This window comes from Salvelinus sp. IW2-2015, linkage group LG27 (assembly GCF_002910315.2).
Source record: "Salvelinus sp. IW2-2015 linkage group LG27, ASM291031v2, whole genome shotgun sequence".
Taxonomy (NCBI): domain Eukaryota; kingdom Metazoa; phylum Chordata; class Actinopteri; order Salmoniformes; family Salmonidae; genus Salvelinus; species Salvelinus sp. IW2-2015.
In genome coordinates, this window is record NC_036867.1 from 13,330,618 (window position 1) to 13,353,508 (window position 22,891).

Consider the following 22,891-nt stretch of genomic DNA (forward strand, 5'->3'; position numbering starts at 1 on the left):
ATTGAGGACAAGCCACGAGGGTTGAAACATGAGGAACAGGCTTCAGACAGAGATACAGCAGCTCTGTTTCCTAGAGTCACAGAAGTGCAGCTAGCCTGCAAGCTTCGCCAGCTACACAAACGAACGAAGCAAGAAAGAGGATTTAACACGACTGCACAGACAGACAGGTTAAGCTGACAGGCCGCTGACAGGGACTGTAACGTTTCACTTTCAAAATCAAAAAGTAATCAACTCTTAAAAGCATATATGTCCTGATTTATGTACTGCATGTGTATTGCTCCCAAGAGGAAACAGAATTTGTAAGGATATTTTTATTTACTTTAGAGTCAGAGACGCATTCATGATAGGAGGGTCAGAGATACTGTAGGCTTTCAGGTTTCATGGGGAAAATACATTTCTCTATGGCTTTTAAATTGGTGATGCTCTCGGAATGTAAACAAATGGAAGAAAGGGAAATTATGCTAATGAAGGCACTGAGTGGCCTCTCCCATTAGGGCTGTTGATATAAAAGGCAAACCACTTTGAGCACAGCCACAAACACAAACACAAACCCCATAGACAGGGATATGTAGTACTGTTTGTCCTCTTCACCAATTAGAATGGCAGTCATGTTCACGTTTAGACTCAAAAGCAACTCCGTGTCAACCATATCTAGATATAACTACAGTACGGAAAAGAAAAAGGATTTTTTTTTTCAGATAGAAAAATATCAACATGCATTTTAGACTTTTTAGACCAAAACATTCTAATGTGCATCATACTCTCTCACTTTTATATGAGCAATAATGTAATGCTCAGCTCAAATGAGTGGTGGTATGAATATAGTTTACATTTTAGTGCTATATTCTGTGTGATTCAGCGATCATGCCTGAGTCTTGTGGTCTTATCTTAATTAGTGACTGCCGCTCTGCTTTATTGGCATGAAGGATTCCATTTTCACCGCAGACGTGACTTGTCCTCAGGCGTAAATTGACAATGCCCCCTCATTTCCTCTCCAGTCAAGTTCCATTAATACCAATCGGAATGATCCATGCCGCCCCATATGCAAACAGAGAGCAGCTCGCTTACTCTATCACCAGTGGGTAAATATGAACAACGACAGCCGCCGAGGAGGAATCTGATGGCCGGGTATTATTCTGCCAAGGTGAAAGTGACCCATTGGGAACAATAGGTATGCCATCAGCTTTACACCTTGTCAATAGATAATGAACATTTAATTTAAATTACCTTTTTTGTCCCTGTATCCTCTGTACCCTTGTCTGTTCAAGGACACCCATACAAAGATTTTGTTTTGTGTGGTTGTTGGTTCAGCTTTCTGTAACTTTGTAGCAAGTACGGTCTGCATGTGTAGGTGCATGTTGTGTCATGATTGCAAGGTGTCCCGATATCTTTTCCAGCTGTCCATTATCTGGTTTTAATGTCCATTCTAAAATGCCCTTCCAGCCAATCAGAAACGAGTATTCAACAATGTCGTAAGACTATAATAATGACTATATTATCTCTCTATACTGTAGCACACAGCTATAGCAAACACACTGTATAACAGTGATCCAGCTCCCCACTAGAATAGTTCCTAACTGATGGCGGCTGAAGTAAAGGTTAATTAATGAGTGTTGGCAGGGCTGGTGGCTGCCAGGAGAGAGAGGACCCCCTGGGACCAATACTGGGCTGGTGGAGGATACGGAGGATACAGATAGCAAGGAGAAGAGTACAGCTATAGTCGGTTACTCAGCTGAAATTGAGTCCCTCGACCGTTCCATTTGGTTAACCTCTGCTTAGTGTGATACAGTGGATCACTTACTCATACTGCATTATAGGGCCGCAATCACATTATATCAGTGTATCTGGTCTCCTGGACTACGTTGAGATTTAATATGATGAATAAGGTGTGCCTTAGCCCACACAATACGAGCTGAAGTTGAGCAGAATGCTTTTCAGTTATATTATTTATCACTGTCCTCACACTATTTTCACTGCAATCGGACATCAAAGGATTTTGCATAATATAATTTGGCTTGGTATAAATATGAGAGGATAGGTGTGGGAATTGAATGAGTCAGAAATAAATACTTTAGGGATTCTCCATCAAATGAGAACTGTTTGAGACACTGACTTGACTTAGACAAGGAAGTAATTCCTTCTTACATAATATGCATACTAATTGGCTTTGATTTTGAATATATAATTTCATTGGTTGACATTAAATGTGTATTCCTTCGCGACACACAATCAGCATAAAAAAAACTCTGTTTTGATTTTAATGTAAATCATAACTTATCTCAAAATATAACATCAAAGCAAAAATATTCATTTTATGGGAATATTTACTAGCCTAATAATCATAGTATTTCCTTGACTAAAATGGGGGGGGGGGGGTAATCAGCATAAGTACAATTAGGAGCTCACTTTGTTTGATAGCATTTACTATATAGATGTTTTTTTATACACTGCTCAAAAAAATAAAGGGAACACTTAAACAACACAATGTAACTCCAAGTCAATCACACTTCTGTGAAATCAAACTGTCCACTTAGGAAGCAACACTGATTGACAATAAATTTCACATGCTGTTGTGCAAATGGAATAGACAAAAGGTGGAAATTATAGGCAATTAGCAAGACACCCCCAATAAAGGAGTGGTTCTGCAGGTGGTGACCACAGACCACTTCTCAGTTCCTATGCTTCCTGGCTGATGTTTTGGTCACTTTTGAATGCTGGCGGTGCTTTCACTCTAGTGGTAGCATGAGACGGAGTCTACAACCCACACAAGTGGCTCAGGTAGTGCAGCTCATCCAGGATGGCACATCAATGCGAGCTGTGGCAAAAAGGTTTGCTGTGTCTGTCAGCGTAGTGTCCAGAGCATGGAGGCGCTACCAGGAGACAGGCCAGTACATCAGGAGACGTGGAGGAGGCCGTAGGAGGGCAACAACCCAGCAGCAGGACCGCTACCTCCGCCTTTGTGCAAGGAGGAGCAGGTGGAGCACTGCCAGAGCCCTGCAAAATGACCTCCAGCAGGCCACAAATGTGCATGTGTCTGCTCAAACGGTCAGAAACAGACTCCATGAGGGTGGTATGAGGGCCCGACGTCCACAGGTGGGGGTTGTGCTTACAGCCCAACACCGTGCAGGACGTTTGGCATTTGCCAGAGAACACCAAGATTGGCAAATTCGCCACTGGCGCCCTGTGCTCTTCACAGATGAAAGCAGGTTCACACTGAGCACATACATGTGACAGACGTGACAGAGTCTGGAGACGCCGTGGAGAACGTTCTGCTGCCTGCAACATCCTCCAGCATGACCGGTTTGGCGGTGGGTCAGTCATGGTGTGGGGTGGCATTTCTTTGGGGGGCCGCACAGCCCTCCATGTGCTCGCCAGAGGTAGCCTGACTGCCATTAGGTACCGAGATGAGATCCTCAGACCCCTTGTGAGACCATATGCTGGTGCGGTTGGCCCTGGGTTCCTRCTAATGCAAGACAATGCTAGACCTCATGTGGCTGGAGTGTGTCAGKAGTTCCTGCAAGAGGAAGGCATTGATGCTYTGGACTGGCCCGCRCGTTCCCCAGACCTGAATCCAATTGAGCACATCTGGGYRATCATGTCTCGCTCCATCCACCAACGCCACGTTGCACCACAGACTGTCCAGGAGTTGGCGGATGCTTTAGTCCAGGTCTGGGAGGAGAWCCCTCAGGAGACCATCCGCKACCTCATCAGGAGCATGCCCAGGCGTTGTAGGGAGGTCATACAGGCACGTGGAGGCCACACACACTACTGAGCCTTATTTTGACTTGTTTTAAGGACATTACATCAAAGTTAGATCAGCCTGTAGTGTGGTTTTCCACTTTAATTTTGAGTGTGACTCCAAATCCAGACCTCCATGGGTTGATAAATTTGATTTCCATTGATAATTTTTGTGTGATTTTGTTGTCAGCACATTCAACTATGTAAAGAAAAAAGTATTTAATAAGAATATTTCATTCATTCAGATCTAGGATGTGTTATTTTAGTGTTCCCTTTATTTTTTTGAGCAGTGTATATTTAAGGATGTTTCTTTAACAGAAGGGGGATTATGAGTAGAAGGCTTTGCCAGTACGTCAGTGTTAGTAGAGGATGGATAGTCATGGAGACAGTAAGAATAAGGAATGCTAGCGGGTTAACAACACAGCTCTAGTTAAGACATGTTTTATGTGGCTCAGGGCTCGTTAAAAGGCAAAGAGGTGACAAGAGCATTTCTTTACAGGATTTTAATGGCTGTTCCATGTCATGCATGGCACACATATAGGCAGTTAGGTTTCTGTCACCAATTTCCTAGAAAGAGCTATAATATACCTTGATTACCATATAAAGTGATGAAGCAGCCTCCGTTTTTGGAACTACAAAAGAGAACCACAAAGTGAATTCAATGATGCAATGGATCATATTAGTCACTGGTTGTCAATGTACTGTATTTAAGAATGTATCGTTTTCTTTTACATTGTCTCAGCATCCTGCTCTGGAGCCCCATTAAAACCAGATGTAGAGAAGTATGTTTGTAATTCAAGGCCACAGAAGCAAGGAAACACATCCCCACAAGCAACTACAAAACAGAGTTGGTAACAGGATTGCAACACCAAAGAGAGAGCATGGCTGCCAAGTTACACACAGTCAAAGACCACAACATCAAACAGGTTTTCCAAGCAATCACAGGTTTCAGTGTTCATAGTGGAAAACCAGGACAGTTTCTGGCTGAGAAAGGACTGATATTTCCGTAAGATATGATACGTATATTTCTTTACATACACAATGGCAGTTTTTGGAGTGTGTATTTTTTCCATGTTGTTTAATATCCAATTATTTAAATGTACATTAAGCACAAAATATAAACTCAAAAAGACTCAATACATTTTGTCCACACTGGTGGCTTATAGAATAGAACATAACAACCCAGAAAACTAAAACTTCTAGACTTCCTTTTAATACACACTTAATATTCATAACCAGTGGAAGCTGCTGTCTAGTGAACTGTTTAAGGACAAAGTCCTGAAAGATCATTAGATATCTGATTGAGCGCGACAGGAAATGGAAACTTGCATTGTTTGCATTTCCTCTAGGGCCTAGTGAAGATAACGCAGCAACAGAAACAGAGGACAGAGCCCCAGTTATGGTGTTTTGCAGATTAATATGGGTAGCTGGGGGGATGCTTTGGAATAGCTCAGACTGAAACTGTGTCAGGGCTGTCGTTTAGCCCAGTTTGATCTCTATGGAGCTGACCCTCTTTGGATTTAACTCAATGGATGCCATGAAAGGGTTAAACATCATGTCATGATCATGGTATTAATTTCCATTTTAATTTGTTATAACCTTTGGGGTATGTGTGTTTGTAACACGGCATTGCTTTTCTTTTCCGCCAGAAAACCAACAACCTAAGATTACCATTTTGAATAATTACTTCAACTTGATTTTAAAGGCTTAAAATGTATAGTCTTTCACAGATAATTTGAGGGAATCCCTGCAAAGTGCTAAACCATTAACATGTCATGACATCTTTGAACTTCAAATAAAAGTCCTTGATGGCATACTTGTCCAACATAAAACATTTCCTGTATACATTTTTATGAAAATACAGTCCACATTATTCAGATACATATTTATATAAGCACTAGGAACACATTATTCATATATATATATACAGTTGAAGTTGGAAGTTTACATACACTTAGGTTGGAGTCATTAAAACTCGTTTTTCAACCACTCCACAAATTTCTTGTTAACAAACTATAGTTTTGGCAAGTCGGTTAGGACATCTACTTTGTGCATGACACAAGTCATTTTTCCAACAATTGTTTACAGACAGATTATTTCACTTATAATTCACTGTATCACAATTCCAGTGGGTCAGAAGTTTACATACACTAAGTTGACTGTGCCTTTAAACAGCTTGGAAAATTCCGGGAAAGGATGTCATGGCTTTAGAAGCCTCTGATAGGCTAATTGACATAATTTGAGTCAATTGGAGGTGTACCTGTGGATGTATTTCAAGGCCTACCTTAAAACTCAGTGCCTCTTTGCTTGGCATCATGGGAAAATCAAAAGAAATCAGCCAAGACCTCAGAAAAAAATTGCAGACCTCCACAAGTCTGGTTCATCCTTGGGAGCAATTTCCAAACGCCTGAAAGTACCACGTTCATCTGTACAAACAATAGCATGCAAGTATAAACACCATGGGACCACGCAGCCATCATACTGCTCAGGAAGGAGACGCATTCCGTCTCCTAGAGATGAACGTACTTTGGTGCGAAAAGTGCAAATCAATCCCAGAACAACAGAAAGGGACCTTGTGAAGATGCTGGAGGAAACAGGTACAAAAGTATATATATCCACAGTAAAACGAGTCCTATATTGACATAACCTGAAAGGCTGGTCAGCAAGGAAGAAGCCACTGCTCCAAAACCGCCATAAAAAAGCCAGACTACGGTTTGCAACTGCACATGGGAACAAAGATCATACTTTTTGGAGAAATGTCCTCTGGTCTGAAGAAACAAAAATAGAACTGTTTGGCCATAATGACCATCGTTATGTTTGGAGGAAAAAGGGAGACGCTTGCAAGGCGAAGAACACCATCCGAACCGTGAAGCACGGGGGTGGCAGTATCATGTTGTGGGGGTGCTTTGCTGCAGGAGGGACTGGTGCACTTCACAAAATAGATGGCATCATGAGGAAGCAAAATTATGTGGATATATTGAAGCAACATCTCAAGACATCAGTCAGTAAGTTAAAGCTTGGTCGCAAATGGGTCTTCCAAATGGACAATGACCCTAAGCATACTTCCAAAGTTGTGGCAAAATGGCTTCAGGACAACAAAGTCAAGGTATTAGAGTGGCCATCACAAAGCCCTGACCTCAGTCCTATATAAAATTTGTGGGCAGAACTGAAAAAGCATGTGCGAGCAAGGAGGTCTACAAACCTGACTCAGTTACACCAGCTCTGTCAGGAGGAATGGACAAAATTCACTTAACTTATTGTGGGAAGCTTGTGGAAGGCTACCCGAAAGGTTTGACCCAAGTTAAAGGCAATGCTAACAAATACTAATTGAGTGTATGTAAACTTCTGACCCACTGGGAATGTGATGAAAGAAATAAAAGCTGAAATCAACCATTCTCTCTACTATTATTCTGATATTTCACATTCTTAAAATAAAGTGGTGATCCTATCTGACCTAAGACAGGTAATTTTTTTTGTTTAAATGTAGTTTAAATGAGTTTAAATGTATTTGGCTAAGCTGTATGTAAATTTCCGACTTCAACTGTACATATATATACATTACCATTCAAAAGTTTGGGGTCACTCAGAAATCTCCTTGTTTTTGAAAGAACAGCATTTTTTTGGCCATTAAAATAACATCAAATTGATCAGAAATAGAGTGTAGACATTGTTAATGTTGTAAATGACTATTGTAGCTGGAAACGGCAGATTTTTTATGGAATATCTACATAGGCGTACAGAGGCCCATTATCAGCAACCATCACTCCTGTGTTACAATGGCACGTTGTGTTAGCTAATCCAAGTTGATCATTTTAAAAGGCTAATTGATCATTAGAAAACCCTTTTGTAATTATGTTAGCACAGCTGAAAACTGTTGTTCTGATTAAAGAAGCAATAAAACTGGCCTTAGACTAGTTGAGTATCTGGAGCATCAGCATTTGTGGGTTCGATTACAGAGAGTTCCTCTGTCCAGTGTCTGTGTTCTTTTGCCCATCTTAATTGTTTATTTTCATTGGCTAGTCTGCGATATGGCTTTTTCTTTGCAACTCTGCCTAGAAGGCCAACATCCCGGAGTTGCCTCTTCACTGTTGACGTTGAGACTTGTGTTTTGCGGGTACTATTTATTGAAGCTGCCAGTTGAGGACTTGCGAGGCGTCTGTTTCTCAAACTAAACACTCTGATGTACTTGTCCTCTTGCTCAGTTGTGCACCGGGGCCTCCCATTCCTCTTTCTATTTTGGTTAGAGCCAGTTTGCCCTGTTCTGTGAAGGGAGTAGTACACAGCGTTGTTTGAGATCTTCAGTTTCTTGGCAATTTCTCGCATGGAATAGCCTTCATTTCTCAGAACAAGAATAGACTGATGAGTTTTAGAAGAAAGGTCTTTGTTTCTGGCCATTTCGAGCCTGTAATTGAAACGACAAATGCTGATGCTCCAGATACTCCATTAGTCTAAAGGCCAGTTTTATTGCTTCTTTAATCAGGACAACAGTTTTCAGCTATGCTAACATAATTGCAAAAGGGTTTCCTAATGATCAATTAGCCTTTTAAAATTATAAACTTGGATTAGCTAACACAACGTGCCATTGGAACACAGGAGTGATGGTTGCTGAAAATGGGCCTCTGCACGCCTATGTAAATATTCCATAAAAAATCGGCCATTTCCAGCTACAATAGTCATTTACAACAATAACAATGTCTACACTGTATTTCTGTTATTTTAATGGACAAAAAAAATTGCTTTTCTTTCAAAAACAAGGACATTTCTAAGTGACCCCAAACTTTTGAACGGTAGTGTGTATATATATATATATATATATATATATATATATATATTAAAAAACAATTAAGCACTAGGAACATATTGTATTTCTAAGCTCCAAACAGCTTTACAAAAATAATCTGTTTAGACATCGCTGTTTTTTGGGAGACTTTTTAAGATACAACTGTAAGACATCAAAGGGAGGAAATCTCACTCCAACAAAGAGTGTTTAAAGTAATTGTCCAGGGATAATAGGGAGAAAACACAATCAAATACTTTGACTTTTAAAGTTCCCCTTCAACTAATTTTAATGTAAAACATCCCTCACTTGCAAACACAAGGTATCATGTGTGAGTAGAACCGCCCACGTATAATGTAACAGAGTAAAACCCAGAACACAGTTAAATAATTGGGCTTAAATAATTGTTTTTGTCCCGTCTTACTACTTCCCATCAGTGACTCAGTGATGATATCACTTCCATTACCGGTCAGTGCAAAATACAACATTAGAGATGATTAAAGTAAAAGATTGACAGCTACAAACAAGACAACTTGATATCAGCTGACCTGCAGCAGTAACGTCAACTAGCTGATAAACCTGGAGTACCCAAGTCTTTTCATGACCACCCCACATGTGTCCTCTATCAGTCTGATGTCCTTGCGAGGCATGTTCTGCCTCCATATGTTAATGTTGGCTGGTGATATGTCCCCCTCGTACATCAGGTTGTACAAGTTTGTGGAGGTGGTGAACATGAGCTGGTTGAGGGCCGACGGTGTGACCGGCACCCCCAGGAACCTGTGGATCCTTTCAGCTGTCTCCTGGGGGAAAGTGACTATGTCCTCAAACCTCACCTGGAGGTAGGCCTCTGCCTGGAGGCTCCCACTGACCCGGAGCACTGCGGCAGTGTGTGCCAGCCACAGGTGAGCCAGTAGGAGGACGGCGCTGGCCTCTGAGTGGGACAAGAGCCTCCGGATCATTCTGAACTCAGGGGCTGAGACTGGGCACCTGTCCCTGGTACTGCTACTGTTACCGTCCTCCTTGAATATCAGGGACAGGTGTTGAGGAATGTTTTTAAGGGAGTAAAAGCTGGGCTTACTGTTATAGAGCATGAGATAGATCCACGCCCGGGGGTCTCTGACTACATTGATGGCCCTCAGGGACGGGCCCACCACCTCCTGAAGGAAGGGGAGTTTGAGCCCCCAGCTTCCACTCCTCATGTTGAGGACCACGCGGGCATTGGGGTACTCACTGACGTGGCGCCTCATCTCCCTGACGTACTCAGCATCCCGGTCAAGGCTGCCCCTCATCTTGCCCCTCAGCTCCGCGGCAGGCTCCTTCCTCCTGGTCCTCTTCCTCCTGTCACTGCCGGGGCCTGGGGCTCTCTGGGGCAGCTTGGCCCTGCTACTCTCCACTAGCTGGATGTTCTGCAAGTGCAGCTTGGTGTTGTGGACCAGAGAGTGCAGCCAGCCCTGGATGATTTTAAAGTGTCCGCGCAGGGCGTCCGTTCTGGACCACTCACAGGCATCAACCAGCGAGTCAAATTCGAATTCGGTCTCTGGAATGTCTACATGCTCCGTGGGGACCCGAATGTAAACAAAGTCGGAGCTGTTGTCAAAAAGGTTCTTAAGTATTTCAGATCCTGAGCCAGGCAGGGTCGTTATGACAACTGTTGGCAGGGCAAAGCGGTGCTGATCATAAAGTCTGATTTGTTTGCTGACCTCTGGGTCAGTGCTGACACCTTTCCATTTGACCCCACATAGGAGTTGATCGCAGGTGTTTGACACGAACAACAACGCAGCTATCCACAGTATGAGCACCGAGAACAGAGCATAGCGCATCAGTCTACTGAAGCACACATAGAACTTTCTCTGCAGGGTCAAAAAAACAATAGCAACACAAAGTATCACCCCCGCTATCACATTGACTGTGAATCCAAAATCAAACAGCTGATTGTCCACTGTGTTTTGTTTCGGAACCAGTTGAGTCCCCAGGCCATATCGAATGATCTGATGTCTGTCTTCCATTTTGGCATAACCCCCAAATCCTAAATAACTTAATCTTGTTCCTATGTCTTTATAGTTTGTAACAACTGAAACAATTTTCTCTGTGTTGTTTATAACTAGAGATAGTCTGACACCATTTTTGCTACTGTCCAGAAATCGACAGTTGGAGACTTTGACATAAGGTCCATGCATCACATAGGCCACTCGGCTTACTGTGCCCCTCATGGGGAAAGTGACGTTAACATACTGTGTCCACCTCTTTTTGAACTCCGCAGCCTGCTCGGCCTCCTGTATCCTAGTATCTGGGCTGAGACCCTGACTGTCAAACCAGAACATTTTATAATGAGCATCCCACACATCCATCAATGCCCCATTGTACTTGTCCATGAATTTATAGGGGACATATTTAAAGTCAATGTCGAGGTTGTGGAAGAACGCACTCTGCGAGGTGATGGGCGAATCGTCCAGCTTCTCAACATGGTCCAGTACGAGCAAGGTCTGGGAGTTGAGCAGCACAAGGGCCCTGTACACACTCCTCAGCCGCATGGCAGGAGAGTAAGCTGGGGCTGCCTCCCCGCTTACAAACATAGTGTCTCTATGGGAGGAGGCAGCGATCAGCTCCCCAGCAGCATCCCCTACCCCTTCATCTGTCCAGCGCAGCCATTTAGCACACTCCCCCAGCTGGCCTTCCCATGGAGCGTTACACTGGCTGCTGGGAGAGGGGCCGAACACCAGCACATTGTTCAGATAACTGTACTTAGGCCCGTAAAGTGCTTCAGACACAAATACCTGTCCATTAGGGGCAAAAGTGAAGGAGTTTTGGTCCGGGTGCTCGTGGCCTGGGTTGAAGCTATTCCAGCCGTCCAGCCATGAATAGGGCTTTGCATGAACGATGTCATACACGGCACGGCCACCCAGCTTCCCAGATTTAAAGGAGACAAATGTGTTTCCCTGACCGTTGGGCAGCCCGGCTCCGTACGTCACCACACCCCAGTTGGAGAAAATATGCATCCTGGCTTTGCCAAAGCCATGGGGAGGTTGTGCCGTGAGATGGGCATTGTACCAGATGTACTCAGTGTGTAGGGTAGTCCAGCGCTGGGCAGAGGACTGACCCATGGGACCGTCCTTGGGCCTGTGCTTTCTAATCTGCTGGGCTAGCCAGTTCCCAGTGCCGTTTCTTATAACAAATGTGTCTAGGAACACCAGCTGGCTCTCTGGGCCGTAGAACCAGTTGTAGTTGGAGTCGGCTATGCCCACAGTCCTCTGAAAGCCGGGCAGCAGAGTGGCATAGTAGAACCAGAAGTGTTCCCGCAGCCAGTTGTTCTGTGTGTTGTCAATGTTGAAATGACGTTGKGCTAAGAAKACATACTGCGTGATKGACTTGGCRGTYTAGCTRCCYTAWGCKACYCCCTCATCRAGTGACCCYTCCACAARGTGGTTTAGGAGAAACATGGTCTTCTCCATATAATTGACTGARACCTGTTTCCAYACCATTGTTMCTGGGTCYTCATGMGTGCRGACCACAATYGCCCCAGTCAAGATYGCTAATATATTAGTGGTTTGATGATTTTGGAGATACTGCTTCCCCCAGCCCCTATACTTAGATGTTTCATACAGCTCCTCTGTCTCAGAGCGAATTCTCTTGAGGTAAACATCCCGTCMGTGCTCATCKAGYAAKGAGTAAATAAAGTCATAMGCMGTGGCAAACCCAGTYAGTGAGTGTGCCAWSGGCACCTCYTCATTGGGAGCYCTGYTCACCTTCCAGMKCGGGTAATRTGCCATTRTATCCATAAACTTSATGAGAAACTGCAGGGCACCTGAGTCCTCAGGGCACAGCAGGCAGTACAAAGCAAGGGGGGGTAGGTTGTTCCCGTAAATCTCATTCCACTTGCTAGTAAACTCCTCATGTTTTGCAGGGGGCATGTAAAGGGGCACATTGGACAGCATGGTCAGGACCGCTGCTCTGATTACTTTGAAAATGTGGCTGTGTGTGCTGGACGATCTTTGCCTCATAAGCTGTACATCAACTTGGTTGAAATACAGGTTGGGATGAGAATCGGTAGATTGAAGTTTTCGATGCTCTGATGCTTTACCCTGGGTGAGTTTGAGCGGCACCAAATCATCCGTAAAAATATATTTTTCGGATGCGTTGAATACACCCGAAAAAGCCATTCCCACTGCCAAGAGTGCCAGTAAAAATATATAGCACCCTATCCACTTTTTTGCCATGGTCCAAGACATTTTGTTGTTGTGTTGTTTATATTATCATCTCTTTTTTGAAGCTGAATGGCAAATTTAAGTATTTTTCAAAAACTTCAGAAATGTATTTTGGAGACATATTCAAATATATATGAGATGTGTTTTCTGACAGTTCAATCTCACATTCTCTAAAAAAAAACGACAGACTATATTCTTTCACAATAAAATAGCATGCATTCTACAATACCAGTCAGCGTGAATAATTGCCAGGAGGCCAGAGCTTGACAGCACTAATGTTCTGCCTACTGTATAGGCTACTCCAGTCCAATACCGTACAAAAACGCACAATGTCCATCTCCACTTGGAAAGGTTTGAAAAAGCAGCAGCCAGATAAAGTTGTGGAGGTGTGGACATCTGTTCTAACCCATAAAATAAAAGTACAATCAAACAACAATTTTACATAAATATTTTAGAAAAATTAAACATAGAATTATCCATGAATCTGTTCGTTTTTGCCGGCACGTTTACAATCCTCACTGGAGTGTGGCGCATGGAGTGACTGGCATCTCTCCTGCTGCGAGCAGCAGCAAACTCGTATTCATCTCTCCCCAAAAAACATTTCCTCCTGGAAAAACATCAGTCAGCCCCAGTCCGTGTCCGGTCCAATCACAGACACCCAAAGGCTTTTTATTCTCCTCGATCGAGCTGAAATATCCACAAACCAAAGAAAATAGCGCATTTCCGCATTTAACATTGCGAGCTGTCGCGATGATGTACTGTCCCAATCCAAGGTTTAGTCGTTTTCCATTCTAAAATTATGTATTTACCCTATTCGCAGTTTGTCTTCTTTCCCAAACCAACGAACGTTAGATTAAGTAGGCTAGTTAAAAAGGGAAAGTTGTCGTCACTGGTAAGTATTCAAAGAAAGAGACATAACATTGTCAATTAAAAAAAAAATACATTCCCAAAAATAGACAAACGTTCAGGCTGGAAAATCCTTGCAGCCTAATCATCTGCTTTGCGCTCGCTTTCGCCACTCCGGCATATATACTGCATCACACAACAATTGCGGTTGAACATGTATGTATCTTGCTGCGTCTGATGTGTCCGTCCTACTTACTGTATTACAGTGTGATATTGTTTTCTAGCAGTCAGTGAAAAATGTACACCTTACTACCTGTAGAGGGAGCCGTGATTTTGGAAGCGTGCTCTCAGATTTTCCTGCGCGAGAATGCAGCTGTGAAATGTGAAGTTCAATGAGTTGCAGATTATTGTGTAAAAACAACGCACAACGGACCCGCTGCCCCAAATTGGAATGACTCTATCGTGAGTCAATACTTTTAGCCTACATTAAATTAATAGAAAACCTATATGTCCAAAAACCTGTTGAATGATCTTGCCAATAATGAATGTCAATCACACCGACAATACTGTGTAAATGTTTAATTACAGCGTCATTGAAGTCTAATAACAATCAGCATTACTCTGCCACTGCATGGGCACCTTAATCAGTGCCAGGATGCCATGTACTTTAGAAAATCAGAAAAGTAATTAGCCTACTGAAAGGACCATAACTGTAAACAACACATGTGAGAAGATCAGACATGTATTCACTGTAGGAAATTTGGTGTTTTTATTTCACAGTGGCTGCCTTGGACTTTTTACTCATTGCCAGACTCATACAAGCTCATAGTGTCTACATGGAAGATATTCTGTTTGGACCACCTCACCGAGTTGCACTTTCAGACTACATGTAAAAATGGACCAACAGTTACCCTTATCAGCCCCTTTGCAGAAGTCATGCATCTAGATCTCCCCTAGGACACAACTCTCCTCTTCCATCAGGGAGAGAGAGATGGAGGCTCCTGTGCCACATCCACTTCCCTTCCTTGCCTTTCAATGCCATTAATTGTCCATCTGTTCAGGTTCCAGGTTTCAACAGCATACCGGTGACTCATTTAATCTCCATTAAGCGTCCCCTTCCTCCTTCATTATTATTATTTTTTTTCTCAAGAGAATTCATCTTCAAAGATGGCTAAATGAAAGTGAAAATCTAGATTTCTCTTGCTTCTGATACGCAAGGATACATGTAATCCCTTGTGTTTGCCACAAACACTTCCCACTGGGCACAAACGTTAATTCAATGTCTATTCCATGTTGGTTCAACGAAAATGACGTGGAAATAACATTGATTCAACTAGTGTGTGCCCAGTGGGCTTTGCCTTACAGAACACGCCTTGAGGGAGAAACAAATAACATTCTTAAAATGAGATTAAAGGCAACAACTTACAAATGTCAGATATGTATTTTAGACGGAGCAACATCGGATCGACTGAGCTGCCTAATTGCAAGAGTCTTCTGCATACTGTGATGATGGAGTCCCATTACCATGAGATAAAAACACTCTAATCACTATTATCCACAGCTGTCGGTGCCTACGGCCCTGAACAGGAGGTCTTGAGGTTGTTGCTTGGCACACGTTGCCTAGTGACGTTTCAAACACATCAGATCAGAAGAGGTTGAACGCTATAGCTCTTTGTTGCCAAAGATGTGTCAAACATGGCAACATGGCATCCACACACAGAGAGAGATTCTTGACTGACAAGTGATAGGTGGCCCTTTGCCACTCACTGCTGTTCGTAGTGGTTGTTTGAAGTATCAGAAAGCTCAGGGTTTGGCTGGGGTTGGGGTAAAAAAAGGTCTGGTCATGCATATTGAACAGGGAGGTGTGAACAAACAGCCGGTGCCCTTATTAAAACCGTGGCATGCTGGGAGCAAAGGGAGGAGTGAACCAGGGTCCTATGAAAGACTCCTCTCAGTCCCTGCAGAGAATATCAATTCCTCCCCCAGAGTCTCGGGGTAACACAGCATGCCAGCGTCCTGCACGATGGCCTCTGGGTAGAGTCTGACTGAAAAAAATGTGTCTGTTTCAGTTTTTTAAGAGCGTTGCAACACTTTACCTTACCATGAGGTCTGGCTGTCAATCATGTCAGTCTGAGAACTCATCTCTAGGGTGGTTTCTCTAGCTAATAACACATACTCTCTCCAAATGATCTGTTGGCTGTCAAACCATCAGCCGCAATGTTTAGTAGCCTACTATCAGCATAAGAGTTTCGTTTATTATTATAATAACTAATTGAACCCAAAGCCATTAAAGCAGAGACTGCCAATGTACTCTGCAGAAATTGAATTAGGAAATACCAAACATTAAGAGCACCTTCCGAATATTGAGTTGCACCCCCTCTTTTGCCATAAGAGCAGCCTCAATTCGACGGGGCATGGACTCTATAAGATGTCGAAAACGTTCAACAGAGATGTTGGCCCATGTTGACATCAATGCTTCCCACAGTTGTGTCATGTTGGCTGGATGTCCTTTGGGTGGTGGACCATTCTTGATACACATGGTGAACTGTTGAGCGTGAGAAACCCAGCAGTGTTGCACGTCTTGACACAACCACCTGGCACCTACTACCATACCCTGTTCAAAGGCACTTAAATATTTTGTCTTGCCCATTCATCCTCTGAATTCCACACATACACAATCCATGTCTCGATTGTCTCAAGGTTTAAAAATCATTCTTTAAGCTGTATCCTACCCTTCATCTACATTGATTGAAGTGGATTTAACGAGTGACATCAATAAGGGATCATAGCTTTCAACTGGATTCACCTGGTCAGTCGATGTCATGGAAAGAGCAGATGTTCCTAATGTTTTGTACAGTCATTCATTGGACACAATATCCTAAATACTTTTTTGAACTACATGGAGGCCTAAACCAATTCAAGTGTTACCTATTGTGAGTAAAATCTTTGTCAAACTCTCTCACTGTACATGATTAACCACTGCACCAAAATGATCTAACGGTGATATAATGTTATTCTAATGACCTTGAAAGCAGTCTTCTGTAACAGCTGAAGGTATGAGAGGAAAATGTTCCCTAGAAAATATACAGTTATATGTATTTCAGTACATGAAATCCCTTTCCATGTCAAAAGTGCGCCTTTCAAACTAGTTCTTTCCTCCACTCCATACGTTCTTTTGGTGACACGCTGTCAAACTTCTACATCCATTAAACAACGTGAGACTGCTGCGTTTGACATGGCATTCAAAGAAGATAAATAGGAGGATGATTGAGAACAAACACATTCTGATGGCGGGATCAACCTAGCAGACCTTGAGTGAAGGAGACTGATGTGATGTGCCAGGCAGGCAGCCTTTAATGTGGGAGACGTTCTGAGCTGGGAATACGCCGGGCTGTGATCATGAAACATTTACCACACATGCTGCGTTGATACCTGTTCTACTATGAGGAAGTGCATGGTACAACCCAGCTCCTAAAACCCCCATGAATATTTCAAGATGCAAATTTCATAGTCCCCCAGGGTAATTTGGTGCTGAGAAAAAAACTAAAAGGAAAAAGAATGAATGCTTTTAAGTGAGAAGGTGGCAGAAAATAGATGGAGATATTATGAAAGAGTGTGAGCGAAACAGGCACACTACCAATTAAGATCTGTGGGAATATGGCTATGTTTCAAAGGTCCCTGTCACCACCGTGTCTGCACCCATGATACAGTATAGTGCTTCTACTAGAACTGATTGTATTTTGTTGCTTAATGCTCCTCCCTTTGCTCACATTGCTTATGCAGATGATTGGTTTGTATTATATCATACATGACATAATCGTACTGTGTGGAGAAGAAAACACAGTTCCCAGATGTAATTCCAATTTCGTCGTATGACATCTGATGTTCTCCCAGGGGTGTAAATGAAACCTTTCTATGTGATTGATATTGCAACAACCGGTTGTGATGTGATTTGGCTCTGTGCACTGCAAGATTAGGACTCACAGTGTTTCTGTTGCTTCTACCCCTCCCCACTTTCAGAGACAGAGGTTTAATATGACACTGTCAGGAGTCGTCTCTTTGCCGCACACACTTCAAACGGTCTGGTAAGGAAATCTGTGTTCTCCAAGGCTCACATTATTCAAATGGGCCCTGCTTCCATCTCGCAAATTTGGATTCTTTGCATCCTCCTCTGCTTTGACAGTATTAATGTTGCCACCGCAAAGTGGTGGAGAACCTTCCAAAGCAACTCACTGCAATGTCCGCTGGGAAAGTGACAGGCTTCTGTTGAAATGGGACTGAAGCTGAAATGAGCAGTGATGCACAGCTGACTGAGTCCAATGTCCATCATAACAGATTTCGGCATGAGAAAACATGAACTACTCCCTCCCTGCACAAAGCTTGCATCACTGGGCTGGGCTGGCCCTCTCCCCTAGGCCACTGTGACGTATGAAGAAATTACATAAATTAATTAATTCACCCTAATTAAAATCATGCTGTGTATTAATTCTCTGAAGAGTAAGTTCATTAACAGTTCACAGCAAAATGCCTCATTGATTTCCCATTGCTGTGTAATAGACATATGAGGATACCCTCTAAATCCCAAATGAGAATCCTAACAAATATCATTTCAAATGTGATTTTCCTCTAGAATGTGTATTCAAACTTACTGTGTGTTGCCTATCATTCATACTCGCTTGAACTGTGTTCTTGTTTCGGTATGTGTGGCTTAACAGTTTTGCTGCCTGCAGTCTCTCTGCCAACTAAACCTTGATTATTGGTGTTTGTTTGTTGCACCTTAGGCAATGTCATACTTGAATAAGCTGTCAAACAAAGCAAACCTAACCTCCTGTGTGGCTCAGAGCATGGTGCTCACAAATCCAGGGTTGTGGGTTTGATTCCCACGGAGGAAAGGTAATCAAATCTATACACTCTAAGAGTCTGCTAAATTTCCAAAATATAATCAAGTAGGTTAGCTGTGCCTTCCATTGATTTGACATGGAAAGGCATAACAATGTATTTTCCTGGTCAAATTCTATATGGAAAGTAATCTCCAACGTTTTCAGTCTTTCTTCATTGCCAGGATCGTCTTAACAGACAGACCACATTTCTTGCCTTGCAGGCAAAGCATGGCACCTGGATCCTCCAGGTATACAGTAGCCTGAGGGCTAAACCAAGCAGGCAACATAGATATGGCTTCTAAGAGTGGCAGTGTTGGATGCCTCCACTGCCATATCCTGCTGTGTTCAACCCTCTAGCACCAGGCAATTTGTACCTTCGTTGACTCTAGCTAGACCTGAGCCTCTCTACCTCGACAAGGAACTGTTATTAGAAGGCTTACCCCCAAAGTGTCCGTAGTCTGCAGCGAAGAGGCATGTCACAAGAATCTGGAGACAGACGTAAAAATAGGGATGTAACGATTCACCAATATGCATCAGATCAAATGTAAGTTAAGAGTGCATTGTTCAGGTTCACCATCAGCCATAGTTTTGGGAGTTTTGCTTTTCGCAATCTGAGTATATGGTAATTTTTAGATGTACATGGCAGAGTTGATAATTTCATAACGAGGACAGCAATCACTTTTGCGAGCAGCACTGCGTGGCCGAAGCGAGAAGAGAAGAGCAGCTCAATCTGGTTGCGTTCCCCTGCTCAGACCTTGCATGCATCAACCAATGTTTGCGTGCGACGTCATCGACAGTGTCATTGAACTGATTGCTAAAACATGTCATGTGGTTAGCTGATATGGAAAATACCTATCCAGGCGTTGTAAGATCTGGCATGCGTCAGCAACGCCTGGGCAGTGGAATGTAAAAACGTCCAAACAATCACAATCATTTGATTTTAACAAGGTGGTGAAGTCCGAAGTGCTATATATCATAGCAATTTTTTAAAGATAATTATTGATACGTTACTAGCTCAAACACTTATAATCTACAAAAATGTGTGGGTGATGGAGTTTTCAGATCAAAAGTGGGGGGACAAAAAGCATACATGCATTGAAATATCACATTTACATAAGTATTCAGACCCTTTACTCAGTACTTTGTTGAAGCACCTTGGGCAGCGATTACAGCCTCGATTCAAATCAAATCAAATGTTATTAGTCACATGCGCCGAATACAACAGGTGTAGGTAAAACCTTACCGTGAAATGCTTACTTACAAGCCCCTAACCAACAGTGCAGTTTCAACAAATAGGGATAAGAATAAGAGATAAAAGTAATTAAAGAGCAGCAGTAAAAAATAACAATATATACCGGGGGGTGCCGGTACAGAGTCAATGTGCGGGGGCACCGGTTAAGTGAGATAGTATGTACATGTAGGTAGAGCCTTTGTAGACCCTCTGTAGTGCCTTTCGGTCGGAGGCCGAGCAGTTGCCATACCAGACAGTGATGCAACCAGTCAGGATGCTCTTGATGGTGCAGCCAAATCTTTTCAGTCTCCTGAGGGAGAATAGGTTTTGTCATGTCCTCTTCACGACTGTCATGGTGTGCTTGGACCATGTTAGTTTGTTGGTGATGTGGACATCAAGGAACTTGAAGCTCTCAACCTGCTCCACTGCAGCCCCGCCGATGAGAATGGGGGCGTGCTCGGTCCTCTTTTTCCTGTAGTCCACAATCATCTCCTTTGTCTTGATCACGTTGAGGGAGAGGTTGTTGTCCTGGCACCACACGGCCAGGTCTCTGACCTCCTCCTTATAGGCTGTCTACTTGTTGTCGGTGATCAAGCCTACCACTGTTGTGTCATCGGCAAATTTAATGATGGTGTTGGAGTCGTGCCTGGCCATGCAGTCATGAGTGAACAGGGAGTACAGGAGGGGACTGAGCACGCACCCCTGAGGGGCCCCTGTGTTGAGGATCAGTGTGGCAGATGTGTTGTTACCTACCCTTACCACCTGGGGGCGGCCCGTCAGGAAGTCCAGGATCCAGTTGCAGAGGGAGGGGTTTAGTCCCAGGGTCCTTAGCTTATTGATAAGCTTTGAGGGCACTATGGTGTTGAATGCCGAGCTGTAGTCAATGAATAGCATTCTCACATAGGTGTTCCTTTTGTCTACAGACAAAATGGCTACAGACGTGAGTGCTACGGGTCGGTAGTCATTTAGGCAGGTTACCTTAGTGTTCTTGGGCACAGGCACTATGGTGGTTTGCTTAAAACATGTTGGTATTACAGACTCGGACAGGGAGAGGTTGCAAATGTCAGTGAAGACACTTGCTGGTTGGTCAGTGCATGCTCACAGTACACGTCCTGGTAATCCATCTGGCCCTGCGGCCTTGTGAATGTTGACCTGTCTAAAGGTCTTACTCACATCGGCGTCGGGGAGCGTGATCACACAGTCTTATGGTACAGCTGGTGCTCTCATGCATGTTTCAGTGTTATTTGCCTCAAAGCGTGCATAGAAGTAGTTTAGCTCGTCCGGTAGGCTCGTGTCACTGGGCAGCTCTCGGCTGTGCTTCCCTTTGTCGGCTGTAATGGTTTGCAGGCCCTGCCACATCCGACGAGCGTCAGAGCCGGTGTAATACGACTCAATCTTAGTCCCGTATTGACGCTTTGCCTGTTGGATGGTTCGTCGGAGGGCATAGCGGGATTTTTTATAAGCTTCCGGGTTAGAGTCACGCTCCTTGAAAGCAGCAGCTCTAGTCTTTAGCTCAGTGTGGATGCTACCTGTAATCCAAGGTTTCTGGTTGGGGTATGTACGTACGTACGGTCACTGTGGGGACTACGTAATCGATGCACTTATTGATGAAGCCAATGACAGATGTGGTGTACTCCTCAATGCCAATTCCAGAACATATTCCAGTCTGCAAACCATTACAGACTACAAAGGGAAGCACAGCCGAGAGTTGCCCAGTGACACGAGCCTACCGGACGAGCTAAACTACTTCTAGCAAAACAGTCCTGTAGCTTAGCATCTGCTTCATCTGACCACTTTTTTATTGATCTAGTCACTGGTGCTTCCTGCTTTAATTTTTACTTGTAAGCAGGAATCAGGAGGATGGAATTATGGTCAGATTTACCAAATGGAGGGCGAGGGACAGCTTTGTATGCATCTCTGTGTGTGAAGTATAGGTGGTCCAGAGTTCTTTTTCTTCTGGTTGCACATTTAACATGCTGATAGAAATTTGGTCAAACTGATTTAAGTTTCCCTGTATTCAAGTCCCTCCCCGGCTACTAGGAGCGCCACCTCTGGGTGAGCGTTTTCTTGTTTGCTTATAGTGGAATACAGCACATTCAATGCTATCCTCACGCAGACTGGGGTTGGGGCCTGTTCCCGAGGGAGCTGTATATCCTCCACCTCGGGCTCTGAGGAATCGGGAAAGAAGTCTTCTTGGGTATGACGCTACAAGCTTGGCACACCTGTATTTGGGGAGTTTCTCCTATTCTTCTCTGCAGATGCTCTCAATCTCTGTCAGGCTGGATGGGGAGCGGCGTTGCACAGCTTTTTAAAGGTCACTCCAGAGATGTTCGATCGGGTTCAAGTCCGGGCTCTGACTGGGGCACTCAAGGACATTCAGAGACTTGTCCTGAAGCCACTCCTACATTGTCTTGGCTGTGTGCTCAGGGTCGTTGTCCTGTTGGAAGGTGAACCTTCGCCCCAGTCTGAGGTCCTGAGCGCTCTGGAACAAGTTTTCATCAAGGATCTCTCTGTACTTTGCTCCATTCATTTTTCCCTCGATCCTGACTAGTCTCCCAGTCCCTGAAAAACATGCCAACAGAATGATGCTGCCACCATTCTTCATCGTAGGGATGGTGCCAGAATTCCTCCAGATGTGACGCTTGGCATTCAGGCCAATTAGTTCAATCTTGGTTTCATCAGACCAGATAATCTTGTTTCTCATGGTCTGAGAGTCCTTCAGGTGCTTTTGGCATACTTGAAGGGGGCTGTCATGTGCCATTTACCAAGGAGTGGCTCCTGTCTGGCCACTCTACCATAAAGGCCACGATTGGTGGAGTGCTGCAGAGTTGGTTGTCCTTCTGGAAGGTTATCCCATCTCCACAGAGGAACTCTGGAGCTCTGTCAGAGTGATCATTGAGTTCTTGGTCGCCTCCCTGACCAAGGCCCTTCTCCCGATTGCTCAATTTGGCCGGGCAGCCAGCTCTAAGAAGCGTCTTGGTGGTTCCAAAGTTCTTCAATTTAATAATGATGAAGTCCGCTGTGGTCCTGGGGACCTTCAATGACATATTTGGTACCTTTCCCCAGATCTGTGCCTCGACACAATCCTGTTTCGGAGCTCTACGTCTGAATACTTACCGAATGCACTGTACATCACACACATACACATACACACACACAAACATTTGCATTAACCCCCCCTTTTTGTGACACTGCTGCTACTCGCTGTTCATTATCT

The 22,891-nt window shown here is 43.8% G+C and overlaps 1 protein-coding gene across 1 annotated transcript; it reads right to left on the reverse strand.

Moving 5' to 3' along the window:
• Positions 1 to 8,594: 8,594 nt before the first annotated feature.
• LOC111953249 (dermatan-sulfate epimerase-like protein) lies at positions 8,595 to 13,854 on the reverse strand. The gene is given in 1 exon segment (XM_023972394.2): positions 8,595 to 13,854. A coding segment is annotated over 1 exon segment (3,660 nt). The 5' UTR covers positions 12,742 to 13,854; the 3' UTR covers positions 8,595 to 9,081.
• Between the last annotated feature and the right edge of the window lie 9,037 nt (positions 13,855 to 22,891).